We start from the raw sequence: 16,909 nt of genomic DNA, 5'->3' as shown, positions 1-16,909 counted from the left end.
CAGGCTCAATCAGTAGGTGCGAAAGTGTCACGGAGGTGCTCAACCAACTTCTGTAGCAGACGCTGCAAGAGGGGCATTCTCCATCACGTTATACCCTGCAGCTAAAATTCGGAGTGCGTAGGTTCCTAGAAGAGTCAACCAATATGTAACTTCCTCCTAAGTTATATCTCATAAAAAGACCATCAAACTAATATTAGAGAGATTCTAGCCGAGAGGGGGGCTTACCAACAACCGTTATTCCCGCGTTCCATTCGCTGCTGTATCAGTAAAAAGGTGGAGTGATCCGATACACAAAGTGCCCTCCGCTACACATCCTAAGGTAGTTTGCGGTTTATGGGTGTAGGTGTAGATTGGTCGTTGATGGAAGCGTGACCACGACTAAATTCTGTAAACCAATTACAAACAGCACTTTCTGGAGTTGATTGGTTGCCAGAACTTGGACAAATGTTGAGTTCTCTCTTTTTCAATTCAATTTCCTGGTCCGCTGCATTAACTCAATGTGCCACTATCGATTTGCTCGGTAACTGAATGTTTGCCAAAAGCTAGATATCACACACGTTCGAAATATTTCTTTAACACCTTTCATAAATTAAAGTCAGGGCACCTTAATACTATTGTTGTTAGGGGTTGGTGACTAACTTTCTCGTTTACCGTCGATGTAAATGTATCAGATAATTTTATTCGAACACGCCAGTGATATTACTGGATCTAACGGCAACAATACTTCAGTTGGCAGCGCTCTTGTTATTAAAATACCACGCCAGCGATTCTCATCTGACTTTATTTTTCAGCACGTAACAATTTTTTAAAATGCAAACGCCTCGGCCTGAAAATGCACCTTGTTGATATTTTTTCAGAGAACTTGATACGGATATTCAACCGAAAGTTATTCTGCTGTTACAACGCATAATAAGTTTGGAGGTTCTCTACCAGAGATCAATTTTTTTGGATCATATGTTGCATTTAATTAACGTACATTTTATATTTGGAAAATTTAGTTCAGTGTTTTAATAATTAATGTTACAAAGGGTCATATTGAAATTATCTTTTTATTGCATATCAAACTATCAGACTGAGCTAGAAAGATAACTAACATTTCACATTGCTTAAGAAATACGGGACAAAAATGTTCGTTATTGCCATATGCAAGGTCTTGTAGTTTTCAACATCCGATTGGTCGCGAAATGGAAACCACAGTGAGAATCAAAAAACGTTTTATTTGTAACAATTAGCCATAACTTCCTGCTACCTCTCTTCATACTCGCCGCTTCAACTTAGACATGACGTCTGTGATTTCAGCCAATATTTCCTACGCTGGTCTGCAGCTCGTTGTGTAAGCCGAAATACCGTCCGCATAGCCAGTGGTTCATGTGAGCGAAGAGATGGAAATCAGAGGGATTCAAATCTGGACTGCGTGTTGGGTGGTGGAATACTTCCCGCCGAAAACACTGCAGAAGCATCTTCGTTGCACACGCAGTGTGCTGCCAAGAATTGTTATGGAGAAGGGAACACGTCACAGTTATGCGGGCTGCGTGAAGTCAGGCAAAACCCCTCAACAGGCACTTCACACTTGCCAGGAGACACTGTTTTACGGGCACCTTTACGTGCTCACTAAGCGCTCAGAACTGAAAAGTGCGCCAAGGACACTACCCAAAACATCTGCCATAAGCTTCACTGGATTTTCAATATGGTTTGAACTTTGCGACTGATTGGAAGTTGAAAAAAACATACTAATTATATCTACTGGAAATACAGCTTTTCTGCTTCAAATGAAATGTGTATTTATTACTTGATTCACCCACTGTAGATGTAGATGTAAACAAATAACTAGGCCAATTTCTGAGCTGTCATTGTTTTAAGAATAACAAATGATGAACTGTAAAGCAATAGTAACATCACATCTGAATAACCTCATCTAATGGTCGTTCAGAAAAACTTGAAAAGAGATAGTCGTATTAGATGTGTACACTTTTCCATAGTCGCAATATTTCCACCGCCCAACGCAGCAGAGCATTAAAGTTAATCTCTTCTTCCCTTGTACACTCAGTGATGGAAGATACCAGCTCCGCGACGAGTATAAATCTCTTACCGGACCAAGAATGCCGAGGCAGAATGTTGTTGAGACGCTGTTGCAGTTGCCAACTGGAATACGGCGCAAGTGGCTCTAAGCCGCCGTTTACCTGTTCCGCCAGCCCCTAATTACGCGGATGGTTTCTTGCTGCAGCTCCCGTTACGCCGTTTAAGGCACCCGCCGCTTAGCTCGGCGATATTTATAACCCGCGCAGCACTCTGTTACTTGTGTTTTCCATCGTACAGCACAGGAAGAATTGCTAATGTCCGTGGTCAGCACTCCGCGGAGTTGAATTTACTCGGTCTCTGTGTGTAATGTGACTCTGATGGCTTGTCCACGACACAGAGGTACACAGAATGCCGCGCCAAGGCAGGTTCTCTTCCAATGACACTCAACATGCCCCGCACGTGGGAGCTCCATTACTGCAGAAACAGCAAAAGGTATCTCCACTGAGCAAATAATGTGCAGTAAACAGTAGCAGTCATTAACATATTTGCTGTGGACGTCTCCATTTTAACACGAGATACGAGAATACGAAAACTGACACGAATCGACTGTTAAATTACTGGAACATTTAAGCAGCGCGACATTGCTAGCTAATAAATAGAACAAAACACAGCACGTGTGTTGCATCGTAATGTTGAAAGAGCCAGGATACCGAATGGTGAAACACGGTGACTTAAACTGCCACACGACCAACTTACGCCCTCGCGTTTGCACAATAATTTGTCCGCATTTCTACTCTGTTGTTGCTACAGGTAATATAACCTCCCTTTCGTTAACTACTACTTTTCATCCCATTTGGCGTCGCAGCCTACCATCCCCTCTTGAAATAATAAATCCCACTCAATTTGCGTATTCCGGTACCAACTCTCACTAATAAATTTTATCATACAATACAGACGAAATGTATTCTACCTTGCCTAGCTCCACTTTATTCTTATTTTACCCATCCCTATAGCTTTTTACGTCTTTCTCTGCCACAGAAATTCTCACTCTTCTACGAGTCACACATCCCGTATTACTCCGGCGTCTCTTCTAACTGTCGTTGTTTCGTCTCAGCCTCTGTTCTCATCGTTACGTTACGTATTTATCCGTAGTTGTCAAATCCTTGAACAGGAGCGAGTGACTGAGGAAAATGTGTACATACTCGTCTCGAAATACCAGATCATTGAAAACTTTGTATCTCATCTCTGTCGATCTCTTTCCTACACATTGGAACACTTTTAGCAAGCAGTACAGACTTCAGGCTTCATAGTATTGGCTAGACATGATTTTTTGGCTACTTCTTCTTCTGTTCTAAATCCCTGCACTCTTTCGGGCGTGGCTGACCTTTTCGTCAGTAACTAACTGAGTACTGTTTTCGTTCGATTTTTTTTTTTTTTTTTGCGTTTAAGTCTCGTACCTCTCGTCCTTAGAATCCTAATCTCTTCTCTCTCTTCGATAGATAACTTTGTTATATTTGCCTCCTCTAGACTATCATGAATGTCTTTGAACTAATTCTCTTTAAAGTGTCATATTTCAAAACCCTGAAGAGCTGCTGATGAAATGAACATTTATTAACTGTTAGCTTCGATGAATGTATCATACAATTATTTACTTTAGCTTGTCTCGTAACGTTTTACTGTGGCGTCGAAACCAAAAAGAAGGTTTTTTTAGCTCCACAAAAACTGTCGTCAGTAACAAAACGCAGTGATATATTTAAACATTGTTCACACTGTCAAAATCATCCTCCAATGTGGAGCAAACTCTGCACACTCCGTAACATAATTTTATAGCTCTTATGACGATCGGTGGACTGAAGCAGGTAGCTGATCAAGGTTTATTTAGGATTTAAAAAGTAATCAAACTGCTTTTTGGTCTACTAATATTCGTTTAGTCGTAAAGGTTTCGGCTTATCGAGTCCAGAGTCAGGAAAGAACTGGTTGGCGTCCACAGGAGACATTAGTGTACAGGAAACGGAATGCTAGAAACAAAGATACTATCAACACACACAGAATCTTTAATCATGCGATTAGTTGAGAAATGTATAATCTTGCGTCATCACTAGAGTTATGCACCAACGTTGTTAAATCACAGTGTTAAATTACGATTTACGACCTGGATTGTGCCAAAGACATTACGTAATGAAAACACACAATATTAAAATATATAAGTGGTAATGAAAAACTAAGTAGGGTGTAATGACGATTCTACAGATTTGTGGGATGTATGTGATCATTGGGACTGAAATCTGGGAGCGTATGGCTGGTTTGATGGATCAAGTTAAGCGTGAAATTGTGATCAGCTGTAACTGATCATTTAGAACCAAGTGGGGATTTGAATTAAGTCCTTGCTCATCTCTAGTGCTTCTAATAGGTTAAATTTTCTTCTGTTTGTTGACTATTTGCAGCACTTCTGTGCTGATGTTGTATCTGTGACCTTCGTCCTGCACATGTTCAACAAAAGTACTGTTCAGCCAGTCTCCTTGCTGTAGGTTGTTCCATCAGCAGTTCTTGGTGTACTTGAAATGTGATTCTTTTCAAATATTTACTAGCTCTGGGGCACCACCAGCTCAAAACCATGGGTCTTGGTTTTGTCTTTCCGAAAGTCGCTGAGCTGTTGTTTCAATACCCGCGGTTTCTATCAATCTCGATATGAGACAGAGAAAGGCATTTCTCCTTCTGCGCATTGTATCTACTCTTCATTCATTTTATTAGATATCAATCTCCGTCAACTGAAAATAAAAGCTGCTGTATCCAGCCATGTTTATTATTGCATTGTGTATCGTGTGTATTGAACCCGGGGACCTACAAACGACGGAGAAGCTTCGTCCCGACGTAGCCCTCAGTGGCTCGCAACCTCACAACAGGCCACAGCAGTCCACCCACCCACCCCACCGCCGCCCCACACCGAACACAGGGTTATTGTGCGGTTCGGCCCCCAGTGGACACCCCCCCAAATGTTTGCGTGGTAGAGTAATTATGGCGTACGCGTACGTGAGGACAGTGTTTGCGCAGCAATCGCCGACATAGTGTAACTGAGGCGGAATGAGGGGAACCAGCCCGCATTCGCCGAGGCAGATGGAAAACCACTTTAAAAACTATCCACAGGCTGGCCGGTACACCGGACCCCGACACTAATCCGCCGGGCGGACTCGTGCCGGGGACCGGCACGCCTTCCCGCTCGGGAAGCAGCGCGTTAGACTGCACGGCTAGCCGGGCGGTCATGTTTATTATACTCTCCGCTACATCTTTCGATTCGAAGGATGAAACCCAGGTCTGTCTCACCCCCTCCCTTCCCCTCACACCATCTCAGACATCAGTTGCCTTTGCGCGGACTCATAGTAAGACCTGTAAAAATTTTCGCTTGGCGCTCAAGTGGCCATTTATTTGCTTTTGCCTTGAACCTGTCCCTACTTCACCTCCATTAGGTGGATTTGTGTCAGTAGCGCATGGCTGTATTGTATGTACGACTTTCGTGCAACCTGTGGTACTGTCTCCTCTTGCAGTCGTGTTTACGTCACATACGCACTCTGCGTACTGAGTTAAACAAAGGTGTTTGCAATGCAGTTTGTGTGTAGTCCAGAGACGGTTTCTCCATGTGGCACATGCCGCAGGCCCCGTGCGCTGGAGAGTTTCGCAGTCGCGCTGTCCAGTTTTGTGCAGTAAAATTAATCTCTAGCAGTTTTGGACTGAAAATATTAATACTGTTTAGAATCATAAACGCATGCTTGTACAGCACAGGCAATAAAAAATCATTGAAGCAACATTTTATATATGAGGAGCGGTCAAATGAAAACTAGACAAAGGGCAAAAAAGTAAGTTAACAGTTCATTATTTCAAAAGTAATCGCCATTACTGTTAATGAATTTATCCCATTGTGAGACAGGATGGTCAATGCTTTGATGGAAAAATGTTTGGGGTTCCCTAGTGAACAATGATTCCACCGAGGCGTGCTCCTCTCCGTTCGAAGAAATTCAAAGGAGACGAATGTTTTTCTTCGGGGCTCCAAAAGTACGAAAATGTCATGGGGAGAGATTGGGACTGTATGGAGGATTTGTAAGGACTTCCCATTGAAACTTCTGCAGCGTACTCGAAAAACCTTGGCAACATGTGGCAGGGCGCACATATCCGTGAAGGACTTGTGACCGTCTTGTGTCACAGTGGGACAAATTTATTAACATTTATGGCGATTACTTTTGAAATAACCAACTGTTTACTTACTTTTCTCCCCCTCTGTCTCGACTGCACGGGCCTCGTTTGCATTTGAGTGTTCCTTATATTTTCGAACATTTGAGAACTGGCTCAATAGTTCACATAACTTGTGCCGCAATATTTGCTCAAAAAATCATTTGCTGATAATACGGTACCCTCTCCCTGAATGACTTTGGTCGCCAAGCCATGCAGTCGGACAACCAGAATTCGTTTTAATTAAGATTTCAAATTCATAGAACATAGTAGGTACTCCCATGAGTTTCTAACACATCATCTGTTTCTCACTCTTGGCTTTTATTTCTTCTTATTGTTATTTTATTGCTATTTGGTAGAGTATTTGTAACTGTCCCATAGGCTTCGTTAAATTTTACGATCTTGCTACCGATTTCATGCTCGAAATTGCGTCCTGTGTAACAGCTAAGATTCTGAAAGTAGGTTGCTCCTTCCAGTATTACATTATTTATTGTAATTTTAGATCTCATATGGCATTTTCCTTGGAAAATCCTAATGGAATATCCTAATGGAAAAACTGATAGAAGCCGACGTCGGGGAACACCAGTTTGGATTCCGTAGAAATGCTGGAACACGTGAGGCAATACTGACCCTACGACTTATCTTAGAAGAAAGATTAAGGAAAGGCAAGCCTACGTTTCTAGCATTTGTAGACTTAGAGAAAGCTATTGACAATGTTGACTGGAATACTCTCTTCCAAATTCTGAAGGTGACAGGGGTAAAATACAGGGAGCGAAAGGCTATTTACAGTTTGTACAGAAAGCAGATGGCAGTTATAAGAGTCGAGGGACACGAAAGGGAAGCAGTGGTTGGGAAGGGGGTGAGACAGGGCTGTAGTGCCTCCCCGATGCTATTCAATCTGTATATTGAGCAAGCAGTAAAGGAAACAAAAGAAAAGTTCGGAGTAGGTATTAAAATCCATGGAGAAGAAATAAAAACTTTGAGGTTCGCCGATGACATTGTAATTCTGTCAGAGACAGCAAAGGACTTGGAAGAGCAGTTGAATGGAATGCATAGTGTTTTGAAAGGAGGATATAAGATGAACATCAACAAAAGTAAAACGAGGATAATGAAATGTAGTCGAATTAAGTCGGGTGATGCTGCGGGAATTAGATTAGGAGATGAGACTCTTAAAGTAGTAAATGAGTTTTGCTATTTGGGGAGCAAAATAACTGATGATGGTCGAAGTAGAGAGGATATAAAATGTAGACTGGCAATGGCAAGGAAAGCGTTTCTGAAGAAGAGAAATTTGTTAACACCAAGTATTGATTTAAGTGTCAGGAAGTCGTTACTGAAAGTATTTGTATAGAGTGTAGCCATGTATGGAAGTGAAACATGGACGATAAATAGTTTAGACAAGAAGAGAATAGAAGCTTTCGAAATGTGGTGCTACAGAAGAATGGTGAAGATTAGATGGGTAGATCACATAACTAATGAGGAGGTATTGAACAGAATTGGAGAGAAGAGGAGTTTGTGGCACAACTTGACTAGAAGAAGGGATCGGTTGGTTGGACATGTTCTGAGGTATCAAGGAATCACCAATTTAGTACTGGAGTGCAACATGGAGGGTAAAAATCGTAGAGGGAGACCAAGAGATGAATACACTAAGCAAAGGATGTAAGCTGCAGTAGGTACTGGGAGTGAAGAGGCTTGCCCAGGATAGAGTAGCATGGGGAGCTGCATCAAACCAGTCTCTGGACTGAAGACCGCAACAACAACATCCTAATCTTTGTTTTATTAGTGGAAATGTTCATCTTACAATCAAAAGCCAGTAAACTAAGATGATAAACGGTTCTTTGAAAATTATCTTCATTCTTTTGAATTATTGCTTGGTCATCTGCGCATAGTAGAGTATAAAAACATTTCTCTTTGTTGGTATGTATGCCGTAGGTGATAATTTGTCCCCGAGCCCTGACTAGGTCATCTGTGTTAATGTTGAAGAGAGTTCGAAAAAGTCCACATCCTTATCTAATTCCCTGCGTTACTGTTATTTGTTTTGAGAAGTTTTATCCATCTTCGATAATAGTTTTGTCTCTTTGTAAATAGCTTTTACAGAATTTCTTCGATAATCTGGTACACTAGGTGTCTATTGACTTCTTAACAACACGGTTTTCCTTAATGGGAGTGCCGCGACCCTTTTGTAGCCTGTTACGACGTTGTCAGGTGAGCCGTTGTGGTGACCCTGCCTGCCGCTGTGTTTCAGGAGCCGCCGGGCGGGCGGTTCCCCGCCGGCCATGAGCGTGCCCGGCGCCGGGCACTGCCGCCTGACGACGCAGACGTCGACGCCGTCGCGCCATCACGCCGACTGGGACATCAACGACACCAGCATCCCCAGGGTGCGTACCTTGACTCTCCTCTACTGCTTTGCTCACGCTGACCGGCCGGCAGACGTTAACCTTTCTGGGTTCACGTTTGGCCTAACAGAGTGAAGTTCGATGAGTCTCTTTGAAATCGGGTCCACAGTTACCTAGCATTTCTAAAACGGCTCCGTGCCTCCTACAACAGTTGGATTTTCTTACCTTTACGCATCACTTCACAGTTCAGGCCTTAGACCGTTTTCAAGCACCGTTCGTTAGTTGTTTGGTCATCAAAAATCTCCGATGGCAAATATTGACATAATGGTCAATTGTCCATCCAGTCCATGTTGTACAGGCTGAGCAAAATAAACATGGTCTGGAAAATACTAGTATTTCCTCGACTGTAATATAGGCTACCCAACTTACATCATCTGCTCCAGTTCCGCAAAATGTAAGTTTGGCTGCCTATCTTGAGGTGCAAGAAATATTTACTAAGCTAATTTTATTTTGCCCAGTCTGTATATAAAGTGCGCCTCGTAGCCTAATACTTATCAGTGCAGATCCCACACATATAATTAAAACGCCAATGGTATGCTGACACGTCATGACATTAAAATCATATATAATAGCAAAACACATTATCATACTCGACGTACAGGGCGTGGCCCTCGCCTCGCACGGATGGGGCTGAGCCGTTGGCGGTACAAAGCTTCCCACTCTTCAGGTTAATCGTTTTAAAATACGTGTACCGATATAACATGATTAAAAACATGAAATATTTACGCAAGCTTTTAGAATAACTGAAAAACGTCGTATTGTTGATGATATATTAAATAATAACTACTGACTGTTTATCGTCCTTTGAAACGATACTAAAAAGTAAAATAAAAAGATGTCACTAGTAGGGGGACGATGGCGAGAAGAAGCACTATACATTCATTGTGAAGGACCTGGACAGCGAAAGGAGACCTGTGGGAGAGTTAGGAGTGTAAAGGGTAGGTATGATCATAAACAAAGGCGTCTTCTGGGTTGTAAGAAGTGGAGATCATTGTAGCTTGGGTAGTAGTGAGGGGGGGGGGGCGGTATAGACGTAGGAACAGAAGTGGAGTAGGGAACCCCAGCGTCAGGCAGGCTATGCTATGAAGAGGAAAATAAACTTGGAAACGTAGAAAATAAGGTCGGCGTGATATAGGCTAGGGAAGGAGAAGAATATCACAGATCGTAGGATGGATAAAATACGAAGTTTTGTTAAAAGAGGGAGTTGATACGGAGCGTGTTGTAGATGCAGATTTGCAGTACATTTTTTGTTTGTTGCAGTTCCTTTACAAGGTAGAGCGGCGTGCCAGCTGATAAAACCGCTCGTCAGTGAAATATTTCACATATCTAACAGTTTTCGTTACATAAAAATATGAATTAATTCTGTTGTAAAATATACGTTTCTGAAGATTTTTTTTTTTTAATTTGGATGAATTTACGCAACAGTCAGAACATAATCAAAGATCAGGATGGTGATGTTACTACGACATAATGACTATGCTGGTGGTGCAGAAAAATGATAATGTTCATGATGGAGATCGAAAGGCGAGCACTACAATAGGGCTCTGTAGAACTGCAGCAAGCAACTAACAGCTTTTGAGGGAGAGGGCCGGTGGAGGAGGGTCAAAACCGAAGGACGGGACGAGATGGAGCGTTGTTGACAGGGATGCAACGAAGGGTGCATCACGGCATAGATTTCATAGTGTGTTGTGGGAGGGACTGAAGTTATGGAAGGTGAAGATGGAAAACGGGATAAGGTTGTAGAGGCACAACGGGGTACCTCGAATGGTGGTTAGTGTGATTAGTGGATAGGACTGTTTCTGTGACAAATACATTGTGTCGGAAGTTGGTCCGAAAAGGGAAGAACGTGTGGGAAACCTACGATTGGGTGTACGATTCTGGAAGATAGGTGGGCGCAAAGGGGCGAGGCATCTTTCTAGGATTTCAAGGGATTCATAGAATTTAGGATAGGTGAAGATCGAAGCATCAAGTTGGAATGTTGCAAGAGGTGTTAGTAAATAGCGATAATGGCAGAAGAAGGTAGACTCGAGGTGCGGCCTTTTAGTAGTTTCAGTTGGTTTTAGGTTTGTGTCGAATGGTAAGTACCTGTGAACTCCACAAAAATTTCCTGTCAGGAGTTAGCCCTAAATACCTTACTGTGTCAGTGAGAGAAATGAATTGGTTGAAGATAGACAGGGTTAGCATTATCTAAGGTGACAAAAGTCGTGGGATATCTCCTACTATTGTGTCGAAACTTCTGCAGTACCATGTTGAGAACTTTGGTCCAACTTTGGTCTGCGCCACACTCGAACCCTGCCATCATCTCTTACCAACTGCAATCGGAACTGATCTGACCAGATCACGGGATTCCAGTCGTCTAGGATCCAACCGATTTGGTCACGAGCCCAGGAGATGTGCTGCAGACGACGTCATGCTTGTAGGAAAGGCACTCGGGTTGGTCGTCTGCTGCCACAAACCATTAACGCCGAATTTTGCCGCAGAGTCTTAACTGATACGTTGGTCGTACGTCCCACATTGATTTCTGTGGTCATTTCACGCAGTGTTGCTTGTCTGTTAGCACTGACAACTTCATGCAAACGTCGCTGCTGTCGGTCGGTAAGGCCGTAGCCACGGCGTTGTCCGTGGTGAGACGTAATGCCTGGAAAGCTGTACTCTCCGCATACTCTTGAAACTGTTATTCTCGGAATACTGGATTCCCTAACGATTTCCGAAGTAGAAATGGCGCGTTCAAAGTCTCTTAACTCACGTCGTGCGGCCATAATCACGTCACATGATCCGTCTGAGTAAAAATGACAGTCCGCCAATGCACTATCTTTTTATACCTGCTGTAAGCGATACTACCGCCGTCTGTACACACGCATGTCGCTATCCAATGACTTTTGTCACCTCAGTGTATACCTTTCTTTATGTACTCTACTGGATATTAAAATTGCTACACCACGAAGATGACGTGCTACAGACGCGAAATTTAACCGACAGGAATGATATGCAAATGATTAGCTTTTCAGAGCATTCACACAAGGTTGGCGCCTGTGGCGACACCTACAACGTGCTGACATGAGGAAAGTTTCCAACCGATTTCTCATACACAAACAGCAGTTAACTGGCGTTGCCTGGAGAAACGTTGTTGTGATGCCTCGTGTAAGGGGAAGAAATGCGTACTATCACGTTTCCGACTTTGATAAAGGTCGGATTGTAACCTATCGCGATTGCGGTTTATCGTATCGCGACATTGCTGCTCGCTTTGGTCGAGATCCAATGACTGTTAGCAGAATATGGAATCGGTGGGTTCAGGAGGGTAATACGGAACGCCGTGCTGGATCCCAACGGCCTCGTATCACTGGCAGTCGAGATGACAGGCATCTCATCCGCATGGCTGTAACGGATCGTGCAGCCACGTCTCGATCCCTGAGTCAACAGATGGGGACGTTTGCAAGACAACAACCATCTGCTCGAACAGTTCGACGACGTTTGCAGCAGCATGGACTATAAGATCGGAGACTGTGGCTGCGGTTACTCTTGACGTTGCATCACAGACAGGAGCGCCTGCGACGGTGTACTCAACGACGAACCTGGGTGCACGAATGGCAGCCGGCCGCGGTGGTCGTGCGGTTCTAGGCGCTCCAGTCCGGAGCCGCGCTGCTGCTACTGTCGCAGGTTCGAATCCTGCCTCGGTTGTGGATGTGTGTGATGTCCTTAGGTTAGTTAGGTTTAATTAGATCTAAGTTCTAGGGGACTGATGACCACAGCAGTTGAGTCCCATAGTGCTCAGAGCCATTTGAACCATTTTTTTGCACGAATGGCAAAACGTCATTTTTTCGGATGAATCCAGGTTCTGTTTACAGCATCACGACGGTCGCATCCGTGTTTGGCGACATCGCGGTGAACGAATATTGGAAGCGTGTATTCGTCATCGCCATACTGGCGTATCACCCGGCGTGATGGTATGGGGTGCCATTGGGCACACGTCTCGGTCACCTCTTGTTCGTATTGACGGCACTTTGAACAGTGGACGTTGCATTTCAGATGTGTTACGACCCGTGGCTCTACCATTCGTTCGATCCCTGTGAAACCGTACATTTCAGCAGGATAATGCACGACCGCATGTTGCAGTTCCTGTACGGGCCTTTCTGGATACAGAAAATGTTCGACTGCTGCCCTGGCCAGCAATTGAAAACGTCTGGTCAATGGTGGCCGAGCAACTGGCTCGTCACAATACGCCAGTCACTACTCTTGGTGAACTGTGGTATCGTGTTGAAGCTGCTTGGGCAGCTGTACCTGTACACGCCGTCCAAGCTCCGTTTGACTCAATGTCCAGGCGTATCAAGGCCAGAGGTGGTTGTTCTGGGTACTGATTTCTCAGGATCTGTGCACCCAAATTGCGTGAAAATGTAGTCACATGTCAGTTCTAGTATAATATATTTGTCCAATGGATACCCGTTTATCATCTGCATTTCTTCTTGGTGTAGCAATTTTAATGGCCAGTAGTGTATATCATTCGTCGGAATGCTAGCTGGGAAGAGACAGTGTAAGGTGAACCACGCTGCGCAGAAAATGAGGATAAGTATTGGATTTTTGTGCTCGAGAAGTGAGGCTGGACTGTGCTGTGTGCCCGGCAGGTGAGCGAGTTCGACCGGTGGCAGGAGTGGGCGGACGGCCACTGCCGGCTGGTGTACCCGGCGTCCAGCGAGGAGGCCAAGCGGCACGCGTCCGGCTGGGCCATGCGCAACACCAACAACCACAACGTGCACATCCTCAAGAAGTCCTGCCTGGGCGTGCTCGTCTGCTCGCTGCGCTGCGTGCTGCCGCACGGCGACAAGGTGCACCTGCGGCCCGCCATCTGCGACAAGGCGCGCAAGAAGCAGCAAGGTAGGCGACAGCGCACTGTGGAGGCAGCGCTGGCGCGTACACAAGCGCTTCTCTTGGAACACCACTATAGGTCTAGACTAAGAAAATAGGGTTAACATTGCTTGGAAGTTATACGTAGCAACTTCAAGTTTTACTCGGAAATGTTCCTAATTTATTTGTTTATACAGTCATTTGAACTACAGATTAAGGGCCTTCAGGGCCTTTCCTGCATCTAACCAGACATCGTCAATGGTTCAACGTTATTATAAGCAGAATACAGGGGGGTGGACAAAGATACGGGAACACCAAAAACACAGCGCATTACCAAGCCTAATACGGTGTAGGAAAAGCGTTGACATCCAAAACAGCATCTAGTAGACTCGGAATGGGTAGATACAGATCCTGTACCGTTTTCAAGCGAGATCTTATACCACTCGTCTTGCAAAATAGTGGCAAGTTCAGCTGACGATGATGGAGGTGGTTAGTGATCGAGCACCCTTCTCTTCAAATTAGACCACAGAAGCTCAATAATACTTAGATATTGTGATTGTGCTGGCCAGGGAAGATCGACAGTTCATCCTAATGCTCACAAAACCAGTCCTTCAATTATTCAAAAACAGTCTGTATCGCATTTATTATTATTATACCGCCAACAGGTTTCAACCCGACGTAGGGGTCATTTTCTGGGCGTTTACACCATTGGTCGAATGCTGGTGGTGTCACTCCTAGTTTCCTGCCGTTATGTAGACAGGAGTGACACCACCAGCACTCGACCAATGGTGTAAACGCCCAGAAGATGACCCCTACGTCGGGTTGAAACCGGTTGGCGGTATAGTAACAACAAATGCGTTTAAGCATGTTTTTGAATAATTGATTAATCATACTAGTCGCTGCTTCATCTCCACAACCATGTTGTCCAAAAACCAGTCCTTGGCTATGCGAACTGTGTGAGAAGGGTTCCTGTTGTCTTGGATCACAGTATCGCCATTGAAGAACAAACACTGTACTATGGGATGGACCTCATCAGCCAAAATCGTCACAAAATCCTTGGCGGTAGTGTCACCTCGCAGAGTAGCCATAGCTGTCCAAATCATCGCCGAACCCACTCCACATTTCACTCTTGAGGCGTAAACTCGGCCGGCCGGTGTGGCTGAGCGGTTCTAGGCGACCGCTACGGTCGCAGGTTCGAATCCTGCCTCGGTCATGGACCTAAGATTAGTTAGGTTAAAGTAGTTCTTAGTTCTGGGGGACTGATGACCACAGAAGTTAAGTCCCATAGTGCTCAGAGCCATTTGAACCATTTGAAGACAAACTCGGCCAGAAGTTGGAAACAAGACTCATTCGACCAAATCAGAATATTTCATTGCTCCAACTTTCACGTTTTATGACTTTGGCACAACGCTCTCCTGTTACGGGTATTTGCACCCCCCTGTGCGGCCTTGGAATACCAGCTCGCCCTGCACGTCCCCGCTTATGGAGCTCCCGCCGTTCTGTTTTGGTGCTGACAGAGTTCACGAGTGCGACATTTGGTTTTTTACTGACTTTTGCAACTGTTGTCCTCTTATTTTTCCTCACAATCTTTCTCAATGACAATCAGTCACGATCACTCCACACACACTGTCATCCGCGTTCTAACTTACAGGATGATGTCTTTCGCCTTCACTGTATGAGGTATAAATCTTCCACACGGTGCTTCTTCGCTCTGAGCACTATGGGACATAACATCTATGGTCATCAGTCCCCTAGAACTTAGAACTACTTAAACCTAACTAACCTAAGGACAGCACACAACACCCAGCCATCACGAGGCAGAGAAAATCCCTGACCCCGCCGGGAATCGAACCCGGGAACCCGGGCGTGGGAAGCGAGAACGCTACCGCACGACCACGAGATGCGGGCACGGTGCTTCTTGAAACACGGAAAAGCTCAGCTACCAGCATCAACAATATGCTCACTTTCGAAGTCACTGAGCTCCAATATAATGTACTCACAACTACACAGAAAACTGTCTGACCACTACTGACACTTCAAATGTGTTGGAGACACTGCATAGATGCTACTCGTGGTCGGAATACAACACTGCAACCTGAAAGCTTGACATTTATCTTCGAGCACGGACTTCTCGCAGTAATTCCATACTTTTGTCCACCTCCTGTATAATACAATAACATGAATAACACGTAAGTAATCGTAATAATATGTGTAGTACATGATGAGTATATAATCACAATTGTGCACATGTACTAAATATACTCTAGTGATTACTACATCTGTTGTTATTACTTATATACTGCTGACGTAGATTTAAGAATCTCTGGAAATTTGTCAGTAATATAAAAACTGCATCAACATTTTTACACACGATATTGGTCAAGTACAAAAGGCCAAAACGTTGAAGAATCTAGGAAAGGTAATGAATTAGAAAAATTTGCTGTAGTTCAAAGGAACACAAAATGGAAAGGGAGTCATGAATAACTAAAAATACATAAAATAAAGAGTGCATATCAAGAAGTGCCAGAGTATTGCATTACAATATGGCAGTGAAACTAGAATGCCTCTAAGCAAGTGAATGCCTACCACTGAATTGTAAATTAGACAGACTAAGAATATTAGAGAGAACATATTTGGTCCCATAAGACGCAAACGAATCTGGCAGTTAAAAGGTATTGATGAGGAATATCATAATACATATTTATGACACTTACACAGGATGAATGACAATACGCTGACGAAACACATCTACGAGTATCTGACGGAACAGAAACCAAGACGGACCAAAGTAACTAGGAAAAATTTTCATGAACAAAACATAGAAGTAGGACACACATACACACATATGTGAAAAAAAAGCTGAGAAAAATACTGGACGAAATGTAAAGAGTCTGCGAGAAGGAAATGAGATAGTCGCGTAGCCGCTAGTCGGCCGAAGTGGAAGGAATTTTTTCGATTACATGTACAAAACAGAATTCTGTAAATTTCAGTCTTATTCAAATTTTGTTTAGCGATTTCTTCATTACTTGCTTGCTGAATGTGTATATTGACATCGAACGAAATGTGTGGCAGCAGCACAAAAGGATTCAAATGTAGAGAAGGACTTGACTGGCTACAGGAAGAACGAGAAGTAATAAGTTAAGGTTGGCGGATGAGCTACAAGAAGACAACAGAAACAGATGTGCATTGTTTACGGTGTGACAGTGATACTGGTTCACTGATGGACTGAAGGAAACCGGCAGCGATATGGCGAGAGGTAAAATATATATTGATATTAGTAGATAAAATTTCAGTCTCTTTTTGAATGCAGAGTGGTTTTGTGTGAGACAGAGGTTACTGGTTAGTTGATTCCAGGATCATATTGCTAAAATAGAAAAGGAGCTAAGGAAGACGACACGTTGAGGTCCTGTCGACGGGTAGGTCATTAGAGGCGGAAG

At 43.9% G+C, this 16,909-nt stretch overlaps 1 protein-coding gene across 2 annotated transcripts in view; it reads left to right on the top strand.

The window, feature by feature from the left end:
- LOC126483825 (uncharacterized) overlaps positions 1 to 16,909 on the top strand; it is an 84,006-nt gene that overhangs the window by 44,036 nt on the left and 23,061 nt on the right. For both annotated transcript variants that reach the window (XM_050107025.1, XM_050107024.1), the window contains exons 2-3: positions 8,483 to 8,615; positions 13,253 to 13,502. In XM_050107025.1, coding sequence (XP_049962982.1) covers positions 8,483 to 8,615; positions 13,253 to 13,502 — 383 coding nt within the window. The remainder of the gene's footprint in view (positions 1 to 8,482; positions 8,616 to 13,252; positions 13,503 to 16,909) is intronic.

Source organism: Schistocerca serialis, chromosome 6 (assembly GCF_023864345.2).
Source record: "Schistocerca serialis cubense isolate TAMUIC-IGC-003099 chromosome 6, iqSchSeri2.2, whole genome shotgun sequence".
Classification (NCBI taxonomy): Eukaryota; Metazoa; Arthropoda; class Insecta; order Orthoptera; family Acrididae; genus Schistocerca; species Schistocerca serialis.
This window is presented reverse-complemented; position numbering and strand designations above follow the sequence as displayed.